General features: G+C 57.7%; 2 protein-coding genes across 4 annotated transcripts in view; both read right to left on the bottom strand.

The window, feature by feature from the left end:
- The window catches only part of MYG1 (MYG1 exonuclease), a 1,683-nt gene extending 535 nt beyond the window's left edge, over window positions 1–1,148 (bottom strand). The window contains 4 exon segments of the mRNA XM_050914067.1: window positions 124–283; window positions 361–494; window positions 967–1,049; window positions 1,052–1,148. Of these exon segments, the coding sequence (XP_050770024.1) occupies window positions 124–283; window positions 361–494; window positions 967–1,049; window positions 1,052–1,148 (474 nt within the window).
- A 1,659-nt stretch (window positions 1,149–2,807) lies between these two features.
- Window positions 2,808–21,795, bottom strand: part of VDR (vitamin D receptor) — a 39,799-nt gene continuing 20,811 nt past the window's right edge. For all 3 annotated transcript variants that reach the window (XM_050914182.1, XM_050914181.1, XM_050914183.1), the window contains exons 4-11: window positions 20,735–20,885; window positions 14,665–14,795; window positions 6,831–7,015; window positions 6,503–6,626; window positions 5,811–5,982; window positions 5,141–5,292; window positions 3,399–3,515; window positions 2,808–3,253 (exon numbers count right to left, since the gene is read on the bottom strand). In XM_050914182.1, the coding sequence (XP_050770139.1) occupies window positions 2,994–3,253; window positions 3,399–3,515; window positions 5,141–5,292; window positions 5,811–5,982; window positions 6,503–6,626; window positions 6,831–7,015; window positions 14,665–14,795; window positions 20,735–20,885 (1,292 nt within the window). In that variant the 3' untranslated portion in view covers window positions 2,808–2,993. The remainder of the gene's footprint in view (window positions 3,254–3,398; window positions 3,516–5,140; window positions 5,293–5,810; window positions 5,983–6,502; window positions 6,627–6,830; window positions 7,016–14,664; window positions 14,796–20,734; window positions 20,886–21,795) is intronic.

The raw sequence follows: 21,795 nt of genomic DNA, 5'->3' as shown, positions 1-21,795 counted from the left end.
CCTCCCCAGAGTGCTCTTTTATGGGGTGACCCCCGCCAAGGAGAAGCCCTGGGGAAAGCTGTGCGGCACTGGCGGGCTTAGAGCCCCCCAAGACCCTCCCAGTTCCCCCAGAACCCCCGGTACCTTATCGTAGAGTGCCGTCACGACGGGGCCATCCTCTGGCTGCTCCAGGAGCCCCGCGAGGATTTGGGAGCCAAAGTGGCAATAAACCAACCCGGCGCTGCTCAGCTTCGTGGTCCAGGGCTTGTCGGGCCGGAGGCTCCGCATGGACTGCGTGAAGGACCTGCAGGGCCACGGGGTCAGCCCCGAGGGACCCCCGGCATCCAGGGGACCCCAGTGTCTGGTGTGGGGGGGCCTCACCTCTGGTGATGGTCGTAGCGGTGTCGCTCGGGGTCGTACTCACCCCCTACGTCCACCACCACGTCACACTGGGCCAGGCGCTGGGGGTCCCGGGTGCGTACCACCTCTGCGTCCTGCCGGGGGGTGAAGTGAGGCTGGGGAGCCCAGGGTGGTCCCCAAGAGCGACCGGAGACCCCTGAGAAGGTGCCCCTGGTGAGACCAGGGACCCCAAAAAGGGACTGACAACTTAAGGGTGACCCCCAGGTGGGACTGGGGACGTGAAGGGTGGCCCCTAGGTGTGACTAGGGATCCCGAGGGGTGACTGGGGACCTAAGGGTGGCCCCTGCGTGGCACCAGGGACCCCCAACTGGGACTGGGGACCCGAAGGGTGGCCCCCAGGTACGACTGGGGACCCCGCGAGATGCCCCCAGGTTACGGGAAACCCCGAAGAGGGACTGGGCATCTACGGGTGGCCCCGAGGAGGGACCCGGGGCGCGAGGGCGGGCAGGGGTCGGGGCATTGCACGGTGTCCCTGTCCCGTTGCAGGGGTCCCGGGAGGCAGCCGGCCCGGTTGCAAGTGGGCCCGAGCAGGCCGCAATCCCGCCGCACGATGCCCCGGGGCCGTACCCGGTAGCGGGGCAGGAGGCGCAGCAGGTAGCACGCCAGCACCTCGTCGCAGTGGAAGGTGCCGTCGTGGGTGCCGATGCGCGGGGGGGCTCGGGCCGCGGCCGCTTGGGCCCGGACCCGGCCGCACTCCCGGTGCTCACGGCGGCGGCCATGAGGCGGGCGGCGCGCAGGGCGCTTCGCATCGCACTGCGCATGCGCGAGCTCGTCGCCACGGTACTGCGTATGCGCAGCTCCGCCTTCCCGGCGCTTCCGGACAGCGCATGCGCCAGCGTCTCCCGCGCACCTGTTCGCTTTCAGTCTGCGCATGCGTCAGCCCCGCCCGACCCTTCCCCGCCGCTCTGCGCATGCGTTGGCACCGCCCAGCCCTCGCCCATCTGTCCTGCGCATGCGCCAGCCGCGCCCAGCTCCCATCACTCCGCCCAGCACTTTTGCCAGCTCCGCCCTGTCCTCGCCCTTCTGCTCTGCGCATGCGCCCGTTCACCCTGGTCCCCGCCCCTCCACCGCGCGCATGCGCCAGCTCACCCCTCCCGGCACACGCCTCAGCGTAATTACGCATGCGCTAGCTCACCCCCTCCGGCCCTGCCCGGCCGCGAGTACGCATGCGCCCTGCGCGGAGCCCTGGGGGCGGGGCTAAGGCGGGGCTTGCTGGAGGGAGCGGCCCCGCCCTCGCGATCCCGGGGACACGTGGGCGGACAGACGGACACCGGGCGGGGGTACACGCAGACACGCGTGGGCAGACGGGGACATGGAAGGACACACACACACCGACACAGACACGTCCGTGGGCACAGGGACTGCCCGGCCCACACGGACACCTCCGCCAGCCTCCCCCCCCCCCCCCCCCCCCCCCCGGGACAGACGTACACGGTCCTGCAGAGCCCACGCAGGGACAGACAGACGGACACGCAGCCCCCCCCACACCCCCCCAAAAAAAAACCAGCCCAGGCGCCAATCCCAAGCAAGAGTTTATTTGCAAGGAGCAGCACCCGGCAGCGACCTGGGGCCCCTCAGACACTGTGCATGGCCCCGGCGGGGGGGGGGGGGCTCCCCAAACCGCCCCCCCCCCTTCCCCGGGGGCAGCTCCACCGGCACCCAGGAGGGGACGGTGGCACGGAGCAGCCTCCGGCACCCTGTTCCAGGGTGGCACCGGACCACCGCGAGGTGCTAAAGCCGAGCCGGGATGGCCGTAACGACGCCATCCCAGGTTGCGCGGGGCCAGGGGGCGGGGGGGGGGGGGGGGGTCGTGCCTGAGAGCCACAGCAAAGGGGTTCAGCTCTTGAGAGAGCGGAGGAGTCACCCCGAGATAACCCTGCTCCCCCAAAGCCAGGCAGTAGTGTCGGGAATGAAAACGACGGCTCGTCCGGCTGTTTCCTTCGAGGGTCGAGGACAAATTTCAACCCCCCCCCCCCCCCGGGGCTGACACAGGCCTCTCTGGCCTCGTCCCAGTCTCACGGGAGTGGTTTGAACTGGTCACACACGCGGGGACACGGCCCACGGCATTTCCTGGCAGGGATTCGGGGTGTGCAATTCCATCGGCGTCTCCCTTTTTGAAACGGGGGGGGTGTGAGGGGGGGGGGGCGAGCGCTGCGGATTTTAGGAGGGGAGCAGAGGACGGCACCGATGCCTCAGCAACGCCGCGAGCCCGCTTCCCCACGCCAAAACACCCCAGCACCTTCTCCTTCCAAGCAACCCCGCTTTTTTGGGTCAAGAAAGAAGTGATTCGAGGCAGCCCAGCCTCAAACCATCCATAAAGGGATAAGTCAGCTCTCGCGGACGGCAGGGAAGCGGAAAAGCTGCTCACGGAAACGGGGGGAAAACCCCACGGATCTGGGTCTGTCGCTGCTCCGCAGCGAGCAAACCTCGGCCGCCGTGGATGAGAAGACGAAGCAGGACCTCCAGTAGTGTGAAACCAAACCGTCTATGTACAAAACTCCTGCCCAGGGTCACGTTTCTCCGCTCGCTGCCTTCGGGGAAAGCCAGGCTGATTTATCCCTTTACCGGTGGGTGCTCAAACCCCACGGCCGGAGTCAGGATATCTCGTTGCCGAAGACTTCGAGCACCAGCGGCGTGAGCTGCATGCTGTGCTCGGGCTGGAAGGAGAGGCAGCGGTACTGCTTGGAGTGCTCCTCGTTCAGGCTCCGTAGGTCGGCCAGCTTCTGGATCATCTTGGCGTAGAGCAGGCGGCTGCCGGGAGGAGGGTGCCTGCAGCGGATGTAAGTTTGGAGGATCTCCGAGAGGCGATCCTGGAGGGATTCCACCAGCGAGGTATCCTGCACGCCCGGGCGATCTAGGAAACACCACGGATGCAGGGTGATGCCCATCCCTTTTCCCAGCTGGCCTCGAGGGAGAGGCAAGGAAGGGTGACGTTTTTGGGGACGCAGCCAAAACCTGGCAGGTTTGTGACTTTTGGGGGGGGGGGAGCGTGCTCCTACCTGGGGACAGGATGCAGATGGCCATCAGGAGCACGTGCTCTTCTTCGTGGAGGTTCAGCTTCTTCAAGCCGACCTGGAATTTCACGAGCGGCTCGAGCAGGTCCATGCTGTGGCCAGCTGGGAAGAGAAAGGACCTTTAACGCAGCCTGCGCTGGAACAAGATCTCCCACCATGAGGGACGAGCGTGGAGCTCGGCAGCTCCTCTTTCAGCACAGCAGAGAGCCGGCACAGTGGAAGAGGACTTTTGATACAGCTTAAAGCACGTTGGTTTTTAATTGTACTTTTCTCCCCAGTAGTCTCTCTGAAGCAGGAGATTATGGAGCAGATTTTGCTTTTGAAATCCATAAAGACAACGAACCTACAGACATTTTGCCTCCTTATCCTCCCCTTCCCCACTGCACGGCGTCCTTGCACGAGCATCCCAAACCCCACCTCGTGTGCCCGCAGCCCCCCCTGCAAGCAGATCTCTTTCCTGCCTTCACTGGGTGCCAGCTGCCCCCTGCCTGGTCCCAACACGCCGCTCGCTCTGCCTGCTTCCCCTCTGTCCTGGTTTCGGCTAGGACAGAGTTAATTTTCTTCCTAGGAGCTGGTATAGTGCTGTGTTTTGGATTGAGTAGGAAAATAACGTTGATAACACACTGATGGTTTTAGTTGTTGCTAAGTAGTGTTTATCCTAAGTCAAGGATTTTTCAGCTTCTCATCAAGAAGGCTGGAGGGGCACGAGGAGCTGGGAGGGGACACCGCCAGGACAGCTGCCCCAAACTGGCCAAAGGGGTATTCCATACCATATGACATCATGCCCAGTATATAAACTGGGGGGAGTTAACTGGGAGGGGGGATCGCGGCTCAGGAGCTAACTGGGCATCGGTCAACGAGCGGTGAGCAATTGCATTGTGCACCGCTTGCTTTGTATAGTTTAATTCTTTTAGTATTACTATTGTCATATTATTATCATTATCATTGTTTTTCATTCCTTTCTGTCCTATGAAACTGTCTTTATCTCAGCTCACGAGGTTTTTTTCCTGATTCTCTCCCCCATCCCAGGGGTGGGGGGGCAGGGAGCGAGCGGCTGCGTGGTGCTCAGCTGCCGGCTGGGGTTAAACCACGCCACCCTGGGATCTCGCTGGGGGATCTCTGCCCTTGCACCGAGGATCTCGGCATCCCCGCCGTTACTCTAAGGCTCTTCCAAGTGCGGGGAGAGATTTCGGGTCCATCTGCACACCCTGTTCTCCGTGCTGGTCCCCAAATCCTCAAGCGGGGGAGGTTTAGGGCAGGATTCACCACCTTTCCCAGCAGAAGGGCTTCCTGGCTGCCGAGCAGCGGCAGTGGGAAGGCACCAGCGGCTTTCCAACCCTCACGGCAGCTCGGAGCAAACCGACCTCAAGCCCTGTTGCAAGGCAGAGGAATTGGAGACAGCTCCGAGCTACAGCCACGCTCTGGCTTTGCTTTTCTTCGGGAGTTAACGGTTCTTTCCAGCCATCCGGTCCGGCTGCAAGGATGCACACGTGTGCCGCAGCGCAGGGCTCGGGATGTGAGAGAGCACGGCTGACGCCGGGACGGGGGTCTCAGCCCAGCCACGACACAACCAGGCTGCTGGTGCTGCCGGGTACCGCAGCCGTGCAGCCTGCCAACGCGTCCCCGCTTGCAGACTACCCAGGATGGCATTTTTGCATCTGAATTTAAGGCTGGGGTGACATTTTTTAGCCCGCAGCAAAGCAGGAGAGCGTCTGGGCAGCCTTTACCTTGGGTGACGTCGCTGATCCTGTACTTGAAGTCGTTGCTGCCGCAGGTCCACGTCATGTCCTCGAGAGTGAAGGACTGGTTGGAGCGCAGCATGATCACCTCAATGGCGCTGGATTTCAGCAGGACAATCTGGTCCTCGGCTGCCAGGTCCCTGGGCAGGGAGAAGAGGGTGATGTGAGACCTGCCCAGTGAGGAAAGGAACCGAAACCTGCCACCCGTGCGCCAGGTAACCCAGTCCCTTTGCTGGGGGCACCCCAGTTTCTCCCTCCCCCCGGGTTTCGACGGGATTAAGCGGCGGGTATTTCTGCAGCTACGTTTATCGAGTGGCACCACCCAGCGCCCAGGGCCACCAGCCTGGAGTTAAACGGGACCTGAGGTCCTTCCCAAACCAGGATGGGGACCGCTCACGTGGCCTCGAGCATCTTAGGAGCTCAAGGATTTTGCTGACAGAGTCTGGGTGAATCAGGGTAAAGATAGGAGAGGAGTAACCCCAGGAAGGAGGAGAGACAGAAACCGTGAAAGTAGGAACAGACCTGGGAAGGGAACAGAGCCCGAGGGACAAGCTGTGAAGATGAAACAGAGAAAAATGATCTGGCTGTGAAGGGTAGGACGGGATTCCCGAGAGTGGAAAACCGCCGTGGACATCGGATCTGGGAGCAAACGTCTCACCTGAATCCCGGGATCATTTTAGCAAAGCCGATCACCTTCTGTATGCTGTAGCTGACCAGGTCGGCCAAGTGCGGGAGCATGGAGAGGTGGGAGAAGTCAATGTTCATGGAGGAGCTCTCGTCATTCTCCTCGGAGAGGACCAGGTTCGAAAACATCTGGGGCTCCACAGACTCTGGAGAGAGAGGGAGATGGTCAGAGGGTACCTCGGTTGCGGGCAAGACGTTACGGGTGAGGGGAACGATGCCAGCCCGCAGCAGGAACGGCATCCATCCCCGCCAGGAAGGCTTTGCATTGCGTTTAGACAGCAGGACACGAGGAACGGGGCTGGGAGAGCCGTCGTTCGCTGGCTGCCAACAGCGTCGAGATTTTTGCACTGGGGCCTTTTAACTCCTCTCCTGTGCCGTGATCAAGTCTAACCGCAGCCAGAGCTGCGACGATGCAGCCCAGCGCTCACGTTCACACTCCTCTTGGCCATCCTGGAGGGCTCAGACACGCAAGAGGTCTGCAGGGCCACGATCCAGCCAAGCACTTAATGCTTTTTGCTCGCAAAAAGCCTTGGCAACACCCCCAGGAGGGTCTTACGGTTAAATAAGCTCCCCATAAGAGGTAAAACAAGGGGGTCTGAATGGCCAAATTTAGGTAAAGCTGCTGCATTTCTACCCCCGTCACCTACGGAGAGGCGAGCGTGGTACCTGGAAACGTGCTGAAGGCATCGGAGCCAAAGAGGTCGGTGGAATCCTCCGACGACAAGTCCTGGGTGAGGATGGAGGAGGACCTTGCCGCCCCCCTGTTGCTGGGGTTGCTTCTCACGGGGGGCTGGAAGAGAGAGCAGGACGTGAGGAACGGGGCTGGGAGAGCAGCTTGGCGGCAGCCGTTCGCCCGCTGCCAACGGCATCGAGGTTTTGGGGCTGGGATTTTTAACTCCTCTCTACTGAGAAGTCGTGGGGTGAAACGGGTTTGGTGCATCTGGGCAGGAACCGCTCGGTCCTGCGCGTGGGAATCGGCGTGCCCCGGCCGTACCCGAAACTTGGTGAAGTCGGCGTACGTGGGGTCGTAGGTTTTGCGATGAGCCTCGAGGAGGATGTCGATGACTTTCTGCTGCTCCTCCGAGAGCTTGGGCTTCAGGCTCTCCTTGAGTGCCTCCTCCTCCTTGCGCTTCAATATCATCTCCCGCTTCCTCTGAACCTCCTCGTCCGTCAGGATGACTGCAGGGACAGGGAAAGCGTCAGAAACAGGCGCAGGGAAACGGGGACTGAAGCAACCCCGGGCCACAGCATCCCCATCACCTTGCTAATCAATTATTAAACCTGCATCAACCCCGTCCTGTCCTGCCGGATCGCGGCTTCCCACTACAACACCGGCGCGGTTTATAGCCCACTTGGATGCTTTTAGGCAAGGACCGGGTGCAATAAGGTCACGGCAACGCTGCCACATGTCTGCTCCGCGCTGCAACCTTGCTGTTTGCTCGGTGCTTTCAGGCGAAAGAAATCTTGACCCTGCAAGACTCAGGCCAGCGGGTTCATCGTGCTCCGGCGCCGCTGTCAGCGCCCGACAACAGAGGGAGCCCGATGTGGCACCACTCAGCCTCTGCGTCCGGCTACCACGCTGCAGCAGCGATAGCCTGGGTATCCAGCAGCGCTTCTGCAGCGTTGCAAGTATTTTTAAGCTAAGGGGACATATAAACGTACCCCCGCTCCCAGGGTTGGGTATTTAGGGCTTGTATTATGGGCGACGGCGATGGCAGCGGCCAAGGGTCGGACTCAAAGGCGATACACGCAAGGCTTCTCCCATTTATTTAGGGAAGGGGAGCGTCCGCAGGCAATTTGGGCTCAAATCTTACGTTTATAAAAAGGGCTTAAAGACCTGAATAGCCTCCCGGGGTTGCAAGAGAAGAAAAGCAACAGGGAGCCGCAACGATCTCTTGGGGCAGCAACATCCCCCCCATCCTCGTTACATTCGCAAAAGCGCTCGTTAATAGACGTCCGCCGGCGGGTCCTAAAAATAGCAATGCCCGTTCCTCAAGATGTTATTAGCCCTTTAACCAGTCATTAAAAAAAAAAAAAACAAACCCCAAGCACGTTATCTGATGACAGGCGGCTTTCTGCCTGCCGTGGGTTGCAGAGAGATTGGACGCTGGGCGAGCCGAGGTGGAATTTGGGACGAGAGGTTGGCGAAGGGCGGCGGGAGCCACGGTCGCAGGGCTCGAGGCAAGGAGCTGTTTGCAGTCCCCGCTCCCTTCTGCCACCTTTAGCCGACGGCGTTTTTCCAATATGTTTTTTCAAACTTGCACAATCTCAGAGGGGGCTTGGAAGATGTCGGAGGCACGGGAACGAGCGGCTCGAGCCGAAAGGTCGCTCCCACGATCGGCACGTTATACGGCCAGCTCTGCGGGGAACAGCGTGACTGCTTGGGGAGAAAAATGAGGATTTTGCCGTCTCCCGTCCCGGTTCTTATTCCAAAAGCATCGGATCCATCTGGGCGCTGCATGCGAGAAGGGAAACTGTTCATAGATGAGGCAGCATCTGTGGGGAAAGAGCCACGTGGGGCTGGGAACGAAGATGGGGCAAAGAGCCGAGCGCTTGGGCTGTGGCCACGGTGTTCAAAGTCTTTGCCGGCATGGGCTGTCCCAAGCATCGGGGCTTCGGAAGGGATTATTGCAGGTGTTATTATTACACCAAGCAAATTTCAGATCCTGCAAGGACTAGGTGACCTTTAAAGGTCCCTTCCAACCCAAACTATTCTATGATTCCACGAAAATTAGGAAGCATCCGCAGAGCAGATTGGAAAGAAAAGGAGGTTTCTGTGCTGGGGCAAGAGTGCAAGGGAAATCATCTTGGGATTTCCCACCCACCTTTAGGGAATCCAGCCCTCAAACAGATTTGAAGCAGTGAGGCGGCAGCATTTCTCAGTCTGGTAGGAGCTGAAAACCAAGAGGATTTCCCAAAGCATCACTTTGGCAGGAGAACAAACGCTGGCAAGGTTTGTTCCCCCCAGGACTATCGCCTAAGGCAGCCCAGATTTCCCTTTACAGGGTCTATGCAACGAAGCATCCAGTTTCCCTGTACGTCCCAGGGCTGCCGGCTGCAGCGAGGCTCGGCAGAGCACGTGGGTTGCACGGTGCTGCGAATCCACTGCCAAACTGCCGGCGGCGTTGACAGAAACGGACGGCAGCGGGTCCCAGGTTTGGTGTTTAATGCTCTGATAGGACTTGCTGGAACCTACAGGAGACTAAAACCCAAAGGAAGCCCTGCAGGTGTTTCAAAAAATCAGATAAAGGGGAATTGTGATTCCCTCCCGGCTTGTCTGGTGTTGCGAAGGCCAGTGCCGTGACGCAGCGGTACTCGTGCAAGCCACGACACAGCCCGGCATCGGCGCTGCGGATTGAGAACCACCCCCGGGCGTTTCTGGTGAAATCGTTCCCGGTGACGAAGGCGAGCGGCAAACCTGAAACACACCTTGCTCGGCTGGGCCGGAGGAACGGCTTTTCGGTAGGACCGGGGGTAACGTGGACCGGGGATGTCAACGCAGTGACTCGCCTGCTTTATAAAGTCCTGGGGAAAAGGATTCGACCCTCATTTGTACTCACAGGGGGATGGATGTTGCCCACCACGTCCCTGCCTGCCTGCCTCGAGGGGGAATACGGAACCGGGAAGCGGCTCGACGCCTGCACCTTCCGCTTGAGATCCCGGCTCACACCCCAGCTCCGATCTCTTGCCAAACACTGAGCCGGAGACGTCCAGCCACAGACTCCTGGCACAACCGGCGACGTGGCTGAGTTGTTTGTGGGCTGCCCTGACCCAAAGTCCGTGCGGAGGCTGAGATAACATCTGCCCATCGCTTCCAGACAGACGCTGGCCCTCTTTGCGAGACACCACAAGGGCAGCAGGGAAAGCCGTGGCCGACACCGAGGGCAGCGCATGAGGATACAGCCGGCCGGGCGAGGATACAACCCTGCAACCCCGGCCAAAACCGGGGGCTTGGAAGTGCCGGAGGATGATGCGGAGCAGCACGAAGGCAGGCTCGCTCCGACAGATGAGGCAAGAGCCGCCAAATCTAAAACGAAAACGAAGTTTAGGAAACATCAGGCGTGAAACGCGTTCACTGGATGGAGTTTGAGCGTTTCATTGAAGCTTGAATGGTGGGTGCTTCTGCCTGACCCAGCTGGGGCCGGGACACCGTCCAGCCCCGGGGCTGCAAACAGCCCCACGGTTGTTCCCCCACCCTGGGACAGCCTGCTTGGCACGGCCATCGCGGTGGGGTGGCATTCGGGATCTCGCTGGGACAGCGGCCGCGGTGAGGGCTGCAGAAACATCCCTTGCAGGAGCAGCTTTAGGGCGATTCACGGCTAGGTGAGGGTCAAGCAGGGAAAGCAGCGGTTTCATACGCTGTAGGGACAGGGCGCACGCATCAAGGTTGGGAATCGGCCCCTGAGCAGCCCTGCAGGGCGTTGTGACCCCGCTTAACTGCCAAGGATGCCCAGGATCGCTCTGCACCGGTTCACGCAGTAAATACCCAGGAGACACCCTTTAAAGCCCGGGAGCGAAGCCTAATTCATCCCCGCTGCTTCTCCCAAACCCGTACCTTTCAGCCCCGCTGACCTGCCCCAAACCCCAGCTGCGACCGTCCTGAGACGTTGGAAGACGGAGCGTTTCTCAAGGCGGCCAGACCCACGCCGGCGTCATCGGCAGCGCAGCCGGCGGGGACGGCGATGGGACGAGGGGTGGCACAGACAGAAAAACCAAATTGCGCAACAGGGACTCAAACGTTGCCGGGGCTGGAGGCGGGTAAATGGGATGCTACGGGTTGGCCGGCCGGCCGGCGTGCATCTCCTACAGCACGTGGGTTCGCACGGAAACCAGAGAGGAGGAAAGCTTGCAGTGATGGGCAAGCAGCAGGGATTTCAATTGCAGGTCCTGGACCTGCGCCGGAGCAAATCGGAGCAGCGACAGCAGTTGCAGGGCCCCCAGCTACTGCTATCCCCCCGCCAAGGAGCTCTCGTCCCTCCGACACAGCTCAGACACGGCTAACCGAAGCGATGCTTGCACAGATTTCGGCGAGGGCTTTCCAGATGCTCAGCCCCTGCCGGCTTCCAAGCCTGCTCTAATTACAGAGGACGCTGGATGTTTATAGCATGTGCTTCGAGCCCGTGGGGAGCGGAGACGCTTCCCAGCCAGCCTGCGAACGCCAACCGCCGCCAAGTGACGTTTTCCCGGATGGCCACGACTCTTCCCTCCCTCTCATGCTCCTGCTTCGCCTCTCGGCCAGTCTCCGGTGTCAGCGCGGGTCCCTGAGAGGCCGGCGTTGCACAACGTTGCCGTGCAGCGGCTCCCGGGCTGGGGAATAACACATTCCACGTTTAGGGCAGCGGGGATTTTTTTCGCTTTGAGTATCACCGCCTATTCGGGGAAGCAGAGGAGAGCTGGAAAGGCCACCTCCCTCCTTGCTCACCCTCGGCCCGCAGTCCCACCCTAAACAACCGTAACCCTGCCGGCTACTGCTGCCCTCGCGCTGCCTGCTCCCCTGAGCATCTCCGCTCCTCTCCTGACTGATTCGGGAAATTCCCCTCTCTCCGTACAATCTCCTTCCAGTTTCTGCTCCTCTCCCTGCCTCCGAGACGATGGTTTGGTTTTTTTTTTTTTCCTCCTCCCTTTTGGGGATTTTCAGCGCTGAGATCATAAATCGAGCCTCGTGGTGAGGATGCTGAGCATCAGCTGCTCGTGACTACAACCAGATCCCAGCAAGCCTTTTTCCATGAAAAAGGGGAGAGAAGATCCACGGGGCGCTGATCCCAGGCAAACTATAGACCTTGCTGCGGCACCGGGGAGGGGGATCAGCTACAACCACCTTCCCTGATGTCCGAGGACTCGGCTGCAGAGGGACAAACCACCCCAGGACACGGCTGGGAACCCTCCCAAGGAGATTCACTGATTCCCAGCTGACTGGCACCACGACAAGCACAAAAAAATTTCCCCAGCAGCAAATAAGGTGGCGGGGAGAGGATGAATTCAATGCTGTGAGACCGCTGCAGCCCCGGCGAGCCTGTGGGTCCCTCCGGCCGCTCGATTTGATGAGGCATAATTTATCTGCCTGCTTTGCAGCACCTTTAGACCGCACAGGACAGACGACCTGTCCCCCGTCCCTGTGTGAATATGCTGCGAACACTGGAGAGGGGTTACAGGCTGGGGGAGAAGGGGCAGAGACACGAAGAGAGGTAAATCACCCAAAGGTTATGGGTGGCTGCGGAGCCCGGGTCCATCTAACGCCCCGGGCTTTAGCCAACACGGCCCCGAGCAACGAACGTCCCTCCCTGAGCTCCAGTCAGTTGGCAAAAGGCAATTTTGCAGGGCAGAAGGAGTAACTTGAGCATTTTCTTGCCACCCAAACCAGTGCCAAAGCAGGCAGGATAGCCCAGCAACAGCCTCTTCGCCCCACTTTAAAGTACGTTCGTGCTAAGCATCATCCTAGGAGAAACCAGCAGCAAGCGGACGGGGCAGCCAGAGGCATCCCCAGGCTGGAGACCTGCCCTCCTTGGAGCCAGCCGAAGGGAAACGGCTCCCGAGAGCGGCGAAAAGGAGCGTTCCCGAACGTCACGGCTCGGGCTGCGAAGTGGATTTCTCCCCTCCGCCGATCGCCCGCCCCGCAGCCCCGCAAGCTTGCCCTGCGCTTTACCCCGCGCAGATAAGAGAGGCGGAAAACCACAAATATTTGCTAACGTTGGCTGCGGACAGCTTGGGGTGAACCCAGGCGTTGCGGCGGGGCTATAAATCCTGCTCCAGCCTTACGGCCGTAACCTCGGCTGCCCTCCAGCTTCCACCTCCTCCCCTCCTCGGTCCCTCCTCGGGGGACAGCGGCCGCCCCGATGCTGTCCCCAGCTCCCCGGGGAGCGCCGGGTGGCTCAGGGCTTTTGCTTTGTATGAGTTTGAACGTGCACGATCCCTTCCTTGCTGCGCCTCTCCGACAAGCGCCGGCTCTTCCAGCCCATCACCGCAGCTTCTGGTCCACGGGTTCGGCTGCACCCCCACTCGGACCACGCGTCGGGGAAGGGACCCTCGGCACGGCCGCGCTGCCGCCGGTCTCAACCCTGCGCGGTTTGGGCTGGAGATGATGTCTAAAATCATCCGGGCCATCCAACCGCCCCACGGTCTGGGGATGGAGAAGGGTCTGCCTGCACCAAACCCCAAATTAACACAGGCACAAGGTCTGCCCTCTTCCTCCTCCTCTTTACCCCCGTCTCACGCTCTCATTTCTGCTTCGGACTCAGATCCTATTGGCAGCGGGGTCAAAGTGGCCCAGCCTTGCTTCCGACAATCCTCATCGCCTTCAACGACAGCCTGGGGAAAGACACAAACCCCCCTCTCATGAGCTTCAAGATCCCGGATTCGACCTAAAAATAACAGCGGCACACCTCGTTCCCTTTCATTTCACCAGCAGCAAAGTCCGCGGGAAGGCTATTTTTAGTCTCCTTAGGTTAGGTTTTGTTAATCCAGTAACAGTTTGCTAACGGGGTCGCTTACAAGTTAACTCCTGCCGAGAAGCACACGCATCCCTGGGACCTGGCCCCGGCCCGGGGGTGCAAACACCCTGTGCATCGCTGCCGCTGAATTTTCCGGCCTTTCCTGGGTAATTAACCAGTGCAAGTCAACACGTTTCCCTCGTTAGCAACGGCTACGCCAAACGGACCGCACCAACCGGCTACCACGGGCTCACACGTCCTCGTGCTCGCCCAAAAGATGGGTACGTATGGCGTATCAGATAGTCTTTTTCTCCCTCTTTACGGGACACAGCTGCTAGTTTAAAAGAAGAAGATCCAGGGATCTTCTCTTCATCAGGGATCTGCTCGGTCTTTGGGACAACTGGAAATTTAGGCGCTTTTTTCCTGCAAACACCTACAAGTTCTGATTTTCTGGAGGACCCAGGTGCTTCGGTGGCAGCCTGTGACATCGGACGCTGTTTGCTCTCCGCTCGCCGCAGAAGGAAACGAGCACCACTTCCATTTTCCAAATTTTCAGGCCCATCAATCATTCGCCGTGACGTCCTGTTTGCAAAGTCTCCTAGCAGAAGGCTGTTATTTTGGTTTGAACGTTACGCGAACGCCAGCCCTCTCCTGAAGGCTTAGGACGTGGAAAGCGCGTGTCCGTAGGAGGAAGTGTGTCAAACAGATTTTATTTTTAAAAGCTGCTTATCTATAAATATAGTTGAAGAAAATAAATATTTGGAGAACATTAGTGTGTTTGGATTGGGTTAAAAACTACTTTACTTCCCTCTGCTATTTACTTAAGCCTCTGCTGCGCGCGTGGTCGGGCGGCCGGACCCACGTTGCGAGAATAAGGGCTTCCCCCCCCCCCAAAAAAAAAGCCCAAGATGTACAGCAGAGCAAAACACAAACCAGTTCCGTGCTAATGGAAATTACTGTCGCTGGGGGGAAGCTCATTCAACTCTCCCTCTTCGGATGCAGCGAGGAGCATGCAACAACGCGTTGGAGACGACGATGACTTTGCACGGGCGGGATGGGAGTCAGTTCAGTCAGCGGAACCGGGAGTTAATCAGAAACAGCCCCGGACGCTCTCGCTAAGGTGATGCCCCCTCAAGAGCCAGCAAAAGCGACTTGGCTCTGAGCAAAGCAACTCCCCGGATGGCTAACCACCCCAGAAACAGCCTCAATCAGTAAACGAGCTCCTCTCAATCATTACCCGCCACGTCCCCCGCCCTTCGCATCCTCATCGAATCCTTGTAGGGCTTTCAGGTTTGACACTCGCGTGCCTTGCCTTCCGCACCGCGCGTTCGTTGAGAAGGAAAAGGACGTCACGGCGCAAAGCCGGGCCGTTCCCCGCGGGATGCGCGTCCGCATACTCACACTCTTTCATCATGCCGATGTCCACGCAGCGCTTCAGCCGACACGCCTGGCAGTGCCGCCGGTTGTCCTTGGTGATTTTGCAGTCACCGTTGAACGGGCACGTGAACATCGCTTTCCTCTTCATGCTTCTCCTGGAGAGGAACGGAAAAAAAAAAAACCACGTTGGGTCAAATCAACACCGTTTTGACTGTGCAAAAGGCCGCTCCAAACATCGGGAGGAGATGCAAGCACAAATCCAGCTCTCCGGAGAGCAAACTGCTGGAGAGAGATTGCTAAGAGGATGCTGGAAATGTCTCTGACCTGACTCTGTTCAGCTCAGCCGGTCGCTCGAGAAGACTCAGTTGGAGAGGCCGTACCTGGTTGGGTGCATCTACGGGTTTGATCTTAGAGGTTCGGGCATTGCCGGACAGCATGGAAAAGGAAAACTTCTTACAAGGACACGGCCGAGGGGTTCAGCCACAGGTTAAGTGGCTTTCTGGTTTTGAACAGGTATTTTGAAGGCCAAAGGAAGGGTGGAAGGATTGTAGAGAAACCCTCACCAGCAGCAAAAGAAACGAGAGCGGAGGCCGGCATGTACCAAAGCAGCTCATGTTATTAAACATTTACCAGCCTTTAAAGCCTGGCTTTGCTAGAATAACTGGCTGGAGTGCATGTTTGCGTGTGCAGGAGAAAGAAATCTCACTCCAGGATACAAGAGAAACAACACTTAACATAATAACCCTCTCTTCCACCAAAACCACACCGTGCCATGTTAATCTGCTGCTGCAATCGGGACCGTCAAGCTTCCAAGTACAAAGGGTCAAAGCCAGAGCTCCCAGCGAAAACTCGCCTTTCCGCGGGGCCATCCTGCGCGATATCCACTAATGACACATTACAGGCATAGCTGAGCCGGTCTATTAAAGGCTGTTTCTCCTCTGCGTTCGGAGATGCTTTGGAGAAAGTTACTCAACGATCTGCCGTCAGCCAGCGAAGCTTATCTCTGGATTTGCAAGCATTTCTAAAGGCGCCGCGCTCGCTTTAAAAGGTAGAGGTGATTTTGAACGGAGGTAAACCAAGCCCAGGGTGCCTCCAGGTTGGAAAGTCAAAGCGAGGATGTTCAGAGGGGTAAAGGCAGCGGAGAAGCAGAGCTGAGATGCAATCCAGGTACAAGAGGGAGAAATCTGCCCCCAAGTTAATGCTATGTTTCAGCACTGGGATGAAGAGGCTCCTGCTAGCAAGAGTTGCTCTTCTAGCCATAAAACCCCGCCGCGATGCTGAGCTGCTGGTACACAGCCCCTGCGTGCTCCACGGGCAAACAACGGGGCCGTACCAAATGGGCGACTGCGGGCTGAGAGGGCGATGGCAGAGGGGCCCCTCCAGGCCAGGAACGGCGCCAAGCCCGCGCTTATAGGGTATAAATATAAAATATGTTCTCGGGCTGCGGACCCGAGTGGCACGGAGCATGCAATTAGAGGCTATTTTAGAAAGGGAGATGTAAACAAGGAGGCTTTACTCTCCCTTCACCTAACGTGAATAAATAAATGCATTTAGGCAAATTAATAGAGGAGAGGCAGATGGCAGAGCCCTCCGTAACCTGCCTTACACCAAGAAATTCCTGTTTCCCCCAGCAGCTGGCTCTCAGTTTATCGCTTTTCTCTGGGTTTTCCCCTTCCACCAAGAACTTTGCTGTCCCAGGAACGGGGACAAACGTTGCTCAGCTCAGGGGCAAATCAGCATTTGGAACCGAACACCCCAAAATCTCCCAGTTTCGGTGAGCGACTCAGTTTTTGAGCATCTGGGGCAGGCAGGCGGCTCATCTTTTCCCCCGCAGCCCTGGGGCAAGGCTGGGGAATGCACAAACAAGGCAGAGAAACACGAGACCCTCGGGCAGGGAAAGATGTCCTGTCCTGTGCGCAAGGGCAAGCCAACATTATGGGTTTGGTATGAAAATTGCAGTTTATTCGAATACAGGGTGGCTGGGCACAATAGAAGGTTTTTCTAAGCAGCCACTTCTCTGCCCCAAGGGTCCAGGGCTCTCGGCTACGAGGGGCCCCCAGTTACACCAGCAGCGCAGAGGAGCGGCCGTCCGACCCACGGCGGGACCTCACGCCATCTGGCTCCGGTGTATTTTTATAAAACTCCAGAACTAGCCATTTCAAGGCTCATTTAAGATCCGTGTCCCAGGCAGGCTGCCGAATGTTAAAAATAACGAGATCCCTCCCTTGCTTAAACCCAGCCGGCGGGTGAGAGTAAACACGGCCACGGCCAGCAGCAAGGGAAGCTCGGGTTTGCCGAGCGGGGAGCGATGGGCTTCGAGGTCGGGGTGGCTGTACCTGGGGGCGGCGGGGGGGGGGAAAAATAGGGACGGCCGTTGCCACGCGTGCTCTCCGACGTAACCGCTCACTGCGTGCAAGCGCAGCATCGCGAAAGCCGGGCTGCGGCGCGCGGAGGGGTAACGTCCATCGCTCAGCGGTGCTTGCAGGATTCCCATCTCACGGGGCAGGGTGGGGGACAGGCAGAAAGAGCCCATCTGGCTTTATCTTGCCCAACAGATCTGGAGAGCACTCCAGCCACAGCGAGGACTGCGATTTGCCTTAACTCCAGCTCCGCAAGCTGGGAAAACCTGAGCATTAACCACCCCCCGAGTGCAGCGGTTGAGCTCCCTTCTTGGTTTTTGGTAGGCATACGCCCGACGGTCCTACCTAGCGCAGCGAGAAGAAAGCAAAGCCCGGTGCCTCTGGGAAATGGCTTTTAGTTTTTATCAGAAATGTGAAGTTACATAAAAGCCAGATGGTAAATAGCGGCCCTGACAGCCCCCACCAGAGGGAGGGCGAAGCCCGGACCAGACCTGCATCATGCGGCAGGTATTAGTGCTGCGCTGGGTCCTTCCCCTTTACCCGATGGGACTGATCTTCAAAGTAACTCTTTCCGAGTTTTTTATTAGCAAAATGGGCTTTCGAGATGCGCAACTCTCACATTTGCAGAACGTGTGAAATACTGTTTCCTGAAAGCCACCCTACTCATAACCAAACCCCGCGGTGGCCTTCCTGGCACGTCCTTTCCGTCACCCACCACCCGGCTAATAGGCGAGGAGTCATTTTGGCACCGAGGCTGCAGCAGAACCGCCTCGCGCAGCCATCGCAAACCGTTTGGGGTAGGATAATCCCCTGGTTTCTCCCCCGTTACACCTACACAGCCCTCTCCAGGGAAGCCCCTTGGTACGCCACCAGCCAAGTCAACGCCGGGAGCAGAGCCGCAGCTCTCTGGCACCCGTTTTGCAGCCCTTTGCATTTTCTCCCTCCAATCCTGCCAGCTCCGTCCCCCACTTCTGATCCCGGGAACCCTCCGGACAACTGCACCTTGCCCTGAAATACCTTGAGAGACCTCTGGGGAAGGAGGAAGAGGGGCTGGATTTATTATTTCGTGTAAGAACACGGCAAGGAACTGGGGAAGATGACAGGAGTGGGAGATGCAGCGATGCAGACAGGATGGGTGGGGACATCATAGGTTTTGAAATACCCAGAGCCTTTCCAAGCAGCTCTGCTATTAACGCCCCGTGTCATTGCACCAGGGGAAAACTAGGACTGTAGAAGAAACCAGAGAAACCGTGGATGCTTCAGCCAAGTCACAGCAGAACAAATCACGCTGGCTTAGCTGCTTTTTAAGAGCTCCTGAGCAAACAACAGAGCTCAATATAAGGCTACCGTTGCCGTTGGCATCGTTAGTAAACAGTGGACTTTGAAGCCAGCGGCCAAAGGTTGCCTCACGTCTGTTTGTGCTGCAGGTTACGTGTGCGTCTGAGCACCCAGAGGTGCCAATAAATTCCTCATGCCGTTTAGAGAGTCATTAAACCCAGGACCTCCTGGGGGGACTTCACACCGGGGAATCATGTCCCACAGGTACGTCCCCAAGGCAGGTGAGATTCACCAGGAGGTCCCCCAGCAGTTCTGCTGTCACCCCAGCGAGCCAAGGCTCAGGCTGCATTTTGCTGCATCCCTCTGCTACGACGCACAGAGCCCCGGGTACACAGGAGCCGGTCTCAGTCCTGCCCACAGAGGAGACTAAGTCACGTCTACAGCCTGAGAGCACTCACAAAAAAGCTGTGAAACCTTCCCAAGGTTTTGCTGCTGCAGTTCGATATTCGCAGCCGCTCGCCGCCTTTTAGCCCCTTCCAGCCAAGGCTGCGAGTCCGACCTCCTAGGTAAGTGTAATCGGCCACCCTACATTGATACCTCTGCAGTGATTTTTTGGTTTTTTCCCCCAAAAACAAAGGGAGCGCGAGCTGAAAGTTGAAAACCAGCAAGTGCCCACGAGCACAGCCTGTTCTAAACCCCAAGGTGCTGGCAAAGGGACGCACAGCTTTTCTAGGAGAGGTTTAGGGGTCCAGGCTCTTTCGTGGCAGTGCTGCTATATTTTAACGCAGAAAGCACTTAGCTACTGTGGCAGTAGCAAGCATTAATTAATTCAGTGATTGAAAACGGCACGTCAACAAGCCGGTGTAAACAAGAGGGAACACACCAAGACCTAGCGTGGGGAGAGCGTGCCTGGAAAGCAAGAGTAAAAAAAGTAGTAAGAGCCTTAAATTGAAAATGAAGGCTTTATATGGGGCATGAAGGGCTAGCTGAAGATGAGAGCTTTTCACATCATTAAGAAGCCTCTTCAGAAATACTGTCACAGTTGTATGCCTTGCAGGATTACAACGGTGTGACAATAGAGACGGGAAAACGCAGCAGCAGGGCTCACAACGTTAGCGCAAGAGCCACATCGCACCCAGGAAGGGTTCGTCAAGCAGCACCGGCCATTTCAGAGGTCAAAAGCCAGACCGTTGCCTCTGTGGCCACAACGGGGACGGGGAAGGTCGGGGACACCAGCCCAGGGCGCAGAGGAGAGCACCTAAAAGAAGAGTTCGTCATTTAGCGGCAGCAATTGAGGAAAATGTTGTCGCTCAGGTTGGCCGGGCTTCGAAGCCGCCCTGTCCGAAAACAGACTGCAAGACTGTGGTATGTGAAAAACCCCCGTCTAGCCCTGAAATTCCTGCAAGAGGAGGAGTTATGACTTTGCGGCGAAAGCGCAAGCTCTGGTTGCTGTAACAGCCCAGCTCAAGGTGTAAAGCCGTGCGCTCTGGTGTTTGTGATCCCACAGCCGCTGTGCCGCCGTCTCATTACGCTGCAAAATACTTGAGCAAGGCTCTTCCCAGCCAGTCCCACGCCAGTCATTATCTTGCTTCACTTCACCAGTGCTTAGTCATTCTCTCACTTGGTGCAAGCGATCTGAACTCCCACGTGAACGGTTCGGCACCGTCTGTACGGGAGCGTCGCCTCGACAGACGCAGGGCTAAAACCGAGCCGCTAACAAATAGCTGCAACTCTCCAGCCTCGGAGACCCCGGCAGCTTTCCGAGATGGTTCTGCCTTGCTGACCAGCTTGAGACCACTCAAGACCCCCACCTGACAGTGGAAAAAAGCCTCAAAACGGCTGCATGTACGGCCTACAGCTACTTTAAACCCCCAAGAGCCAGAGTTGTGACTGAAAGACTGCCTGGTTTTGGAAAGAGCTTGGTGCCCACTCCAGCACGTGGGCAGAGGACCGCGCGCATCTCCATGCACAAGGGCACAGAGCTTCAGAGCAGACCTTAGAGGCAGCTTGCTTTAAAGAAAAGAAGTTTGTGGCCACCGTACCAGTTTAGTTTTCAAAGACTCCTAGTTTCAGGTGTATTTTCCCAGGTGCCATCCGTAGCGTGCTAGAGGCTCTTACGTTCCTGCCGATTCAGCACGTGGAGGTCTGCAAGGCTCCCAGACAGATGGAAATCTCTGGCTAAGGGGAAAACAACCTATTTCCCAGTAGCAGGGTGCCACAGCAAGCCACAAGAAGGGAAATAGTTTGTGTTCTCTCCGTTATCAAGATTTGCAGGCATGTCAGCTGTCTGCAATGCGGGCACAGGTCTGGCAAGGCTGTCCGCAGCCCAGCTTTGGAGGGACGCAGGTAACTGGAAGAGCAACCAGGCAGCAACCCTGAGGATCAGATCGCCTGCTCCTCAAGGCTTGCTGGTTGTGGAATAAGATTCCTCCTCCTCCCCGAGGACCCTCGCTCACCTGAAGAAGCCCTTGCAGCCTTCGCAGGTCATGGCGTTGAAGTGAAAGCCAGTGGCTCTGTCCCCACAGACGCCACAGATACGGGGCACGTTCCTGTCGAACTCGCCGGCTGGGTCGGGAAGCGATGTGCTAGCAGCCATGGTCTCCATGTCTGGGGAGAGCAGAGAAAGCCAGATATTTATTTTGTAAAGCTGTCACAGCTTTACAAAAAGCAAATTAGATGCAAATAAAGGATTTTTCCTTGGCTTCAACACGATTTGGCAAGAGAAACTTCTGTGTTCCCTTCGGCTCTGTGCACTGACACCACCAAAAAGCAGGTTGTAGCTAGTTTTCAGTACACGCACACAGTTGCTCACCTACCCAGTAAAACCAGGACTGATCCCCCCTTCCCATACCCCCAGCCTTAAACACACGGCAGGACACGCTCACAGTAGTTTGCTGTGCTTCAGCGGGAGAATTCCTATAGTCTTCCCCAAACCCGGATCGTTTCCCCCCCGCCTCCTTCGCGTTTGTTTTCAGAAAGCCTTGAAGGGACCAGAATTCACCCAGATCGATGCTGCAAAACCACAGGGAAAGAGGTCACGCCGCCCGTACGCTGGCGCAGAATTTCCCTTGTGCACAGACAGGAAGCAGCACCGGCACGCTCACGCCAGCTCCCGTAAGCGAGAAAAATCCCAAACGCGAGTCAAGTGAACGTTGTTTAAAAAAAAAAGAAAAGAAAAAAATCCTCAACAGCGACGTAAGCAAGGGAGGGAGGAAACAGTACTCCTAACGCGGATCGCTGAAATTAATATTAAAGTGGAGCTTTTAATAGACTTTCCCTGGCTTACAGCATCCACTGGTAGAAGTCTGTCTGCTATGAGAAAGACCGAGTATCTCAAAGCACTGGGAAAATAAAGGTTAGAAGTTTTCGTGGTGCCAAATCTTGGTAAAGCCCACGGCGAGGCTGCGGTTTCAGATGGCACCATCCAGCAGCTCGGTGGGACGGGCTGCGCTTGCAGCTCAGCTTACCCCGCGAGTTCTCGGCAGCTCCTGTGCCTCAGTCTCCCCTTACACCGGAC

This window comes from Gymnogyps californianus, unplaced genomic scaffold (assembly GCF_018139145.2).
Source record: "Gymnogyps californianus isolate 813 unplaced genomic scaffold, ASM1813914v2 HiC_scaffold_32, whole genome shotgun sequence".
NCBI lineage: Eukaryota > Metazoa > Chordata > Aves > Accipitriformes > Cathartidae > Gymnogyps > Gymnogyps californianus.
This window is presented reverse-complemented; position numbering and strand designations above follow the sequence as displayed.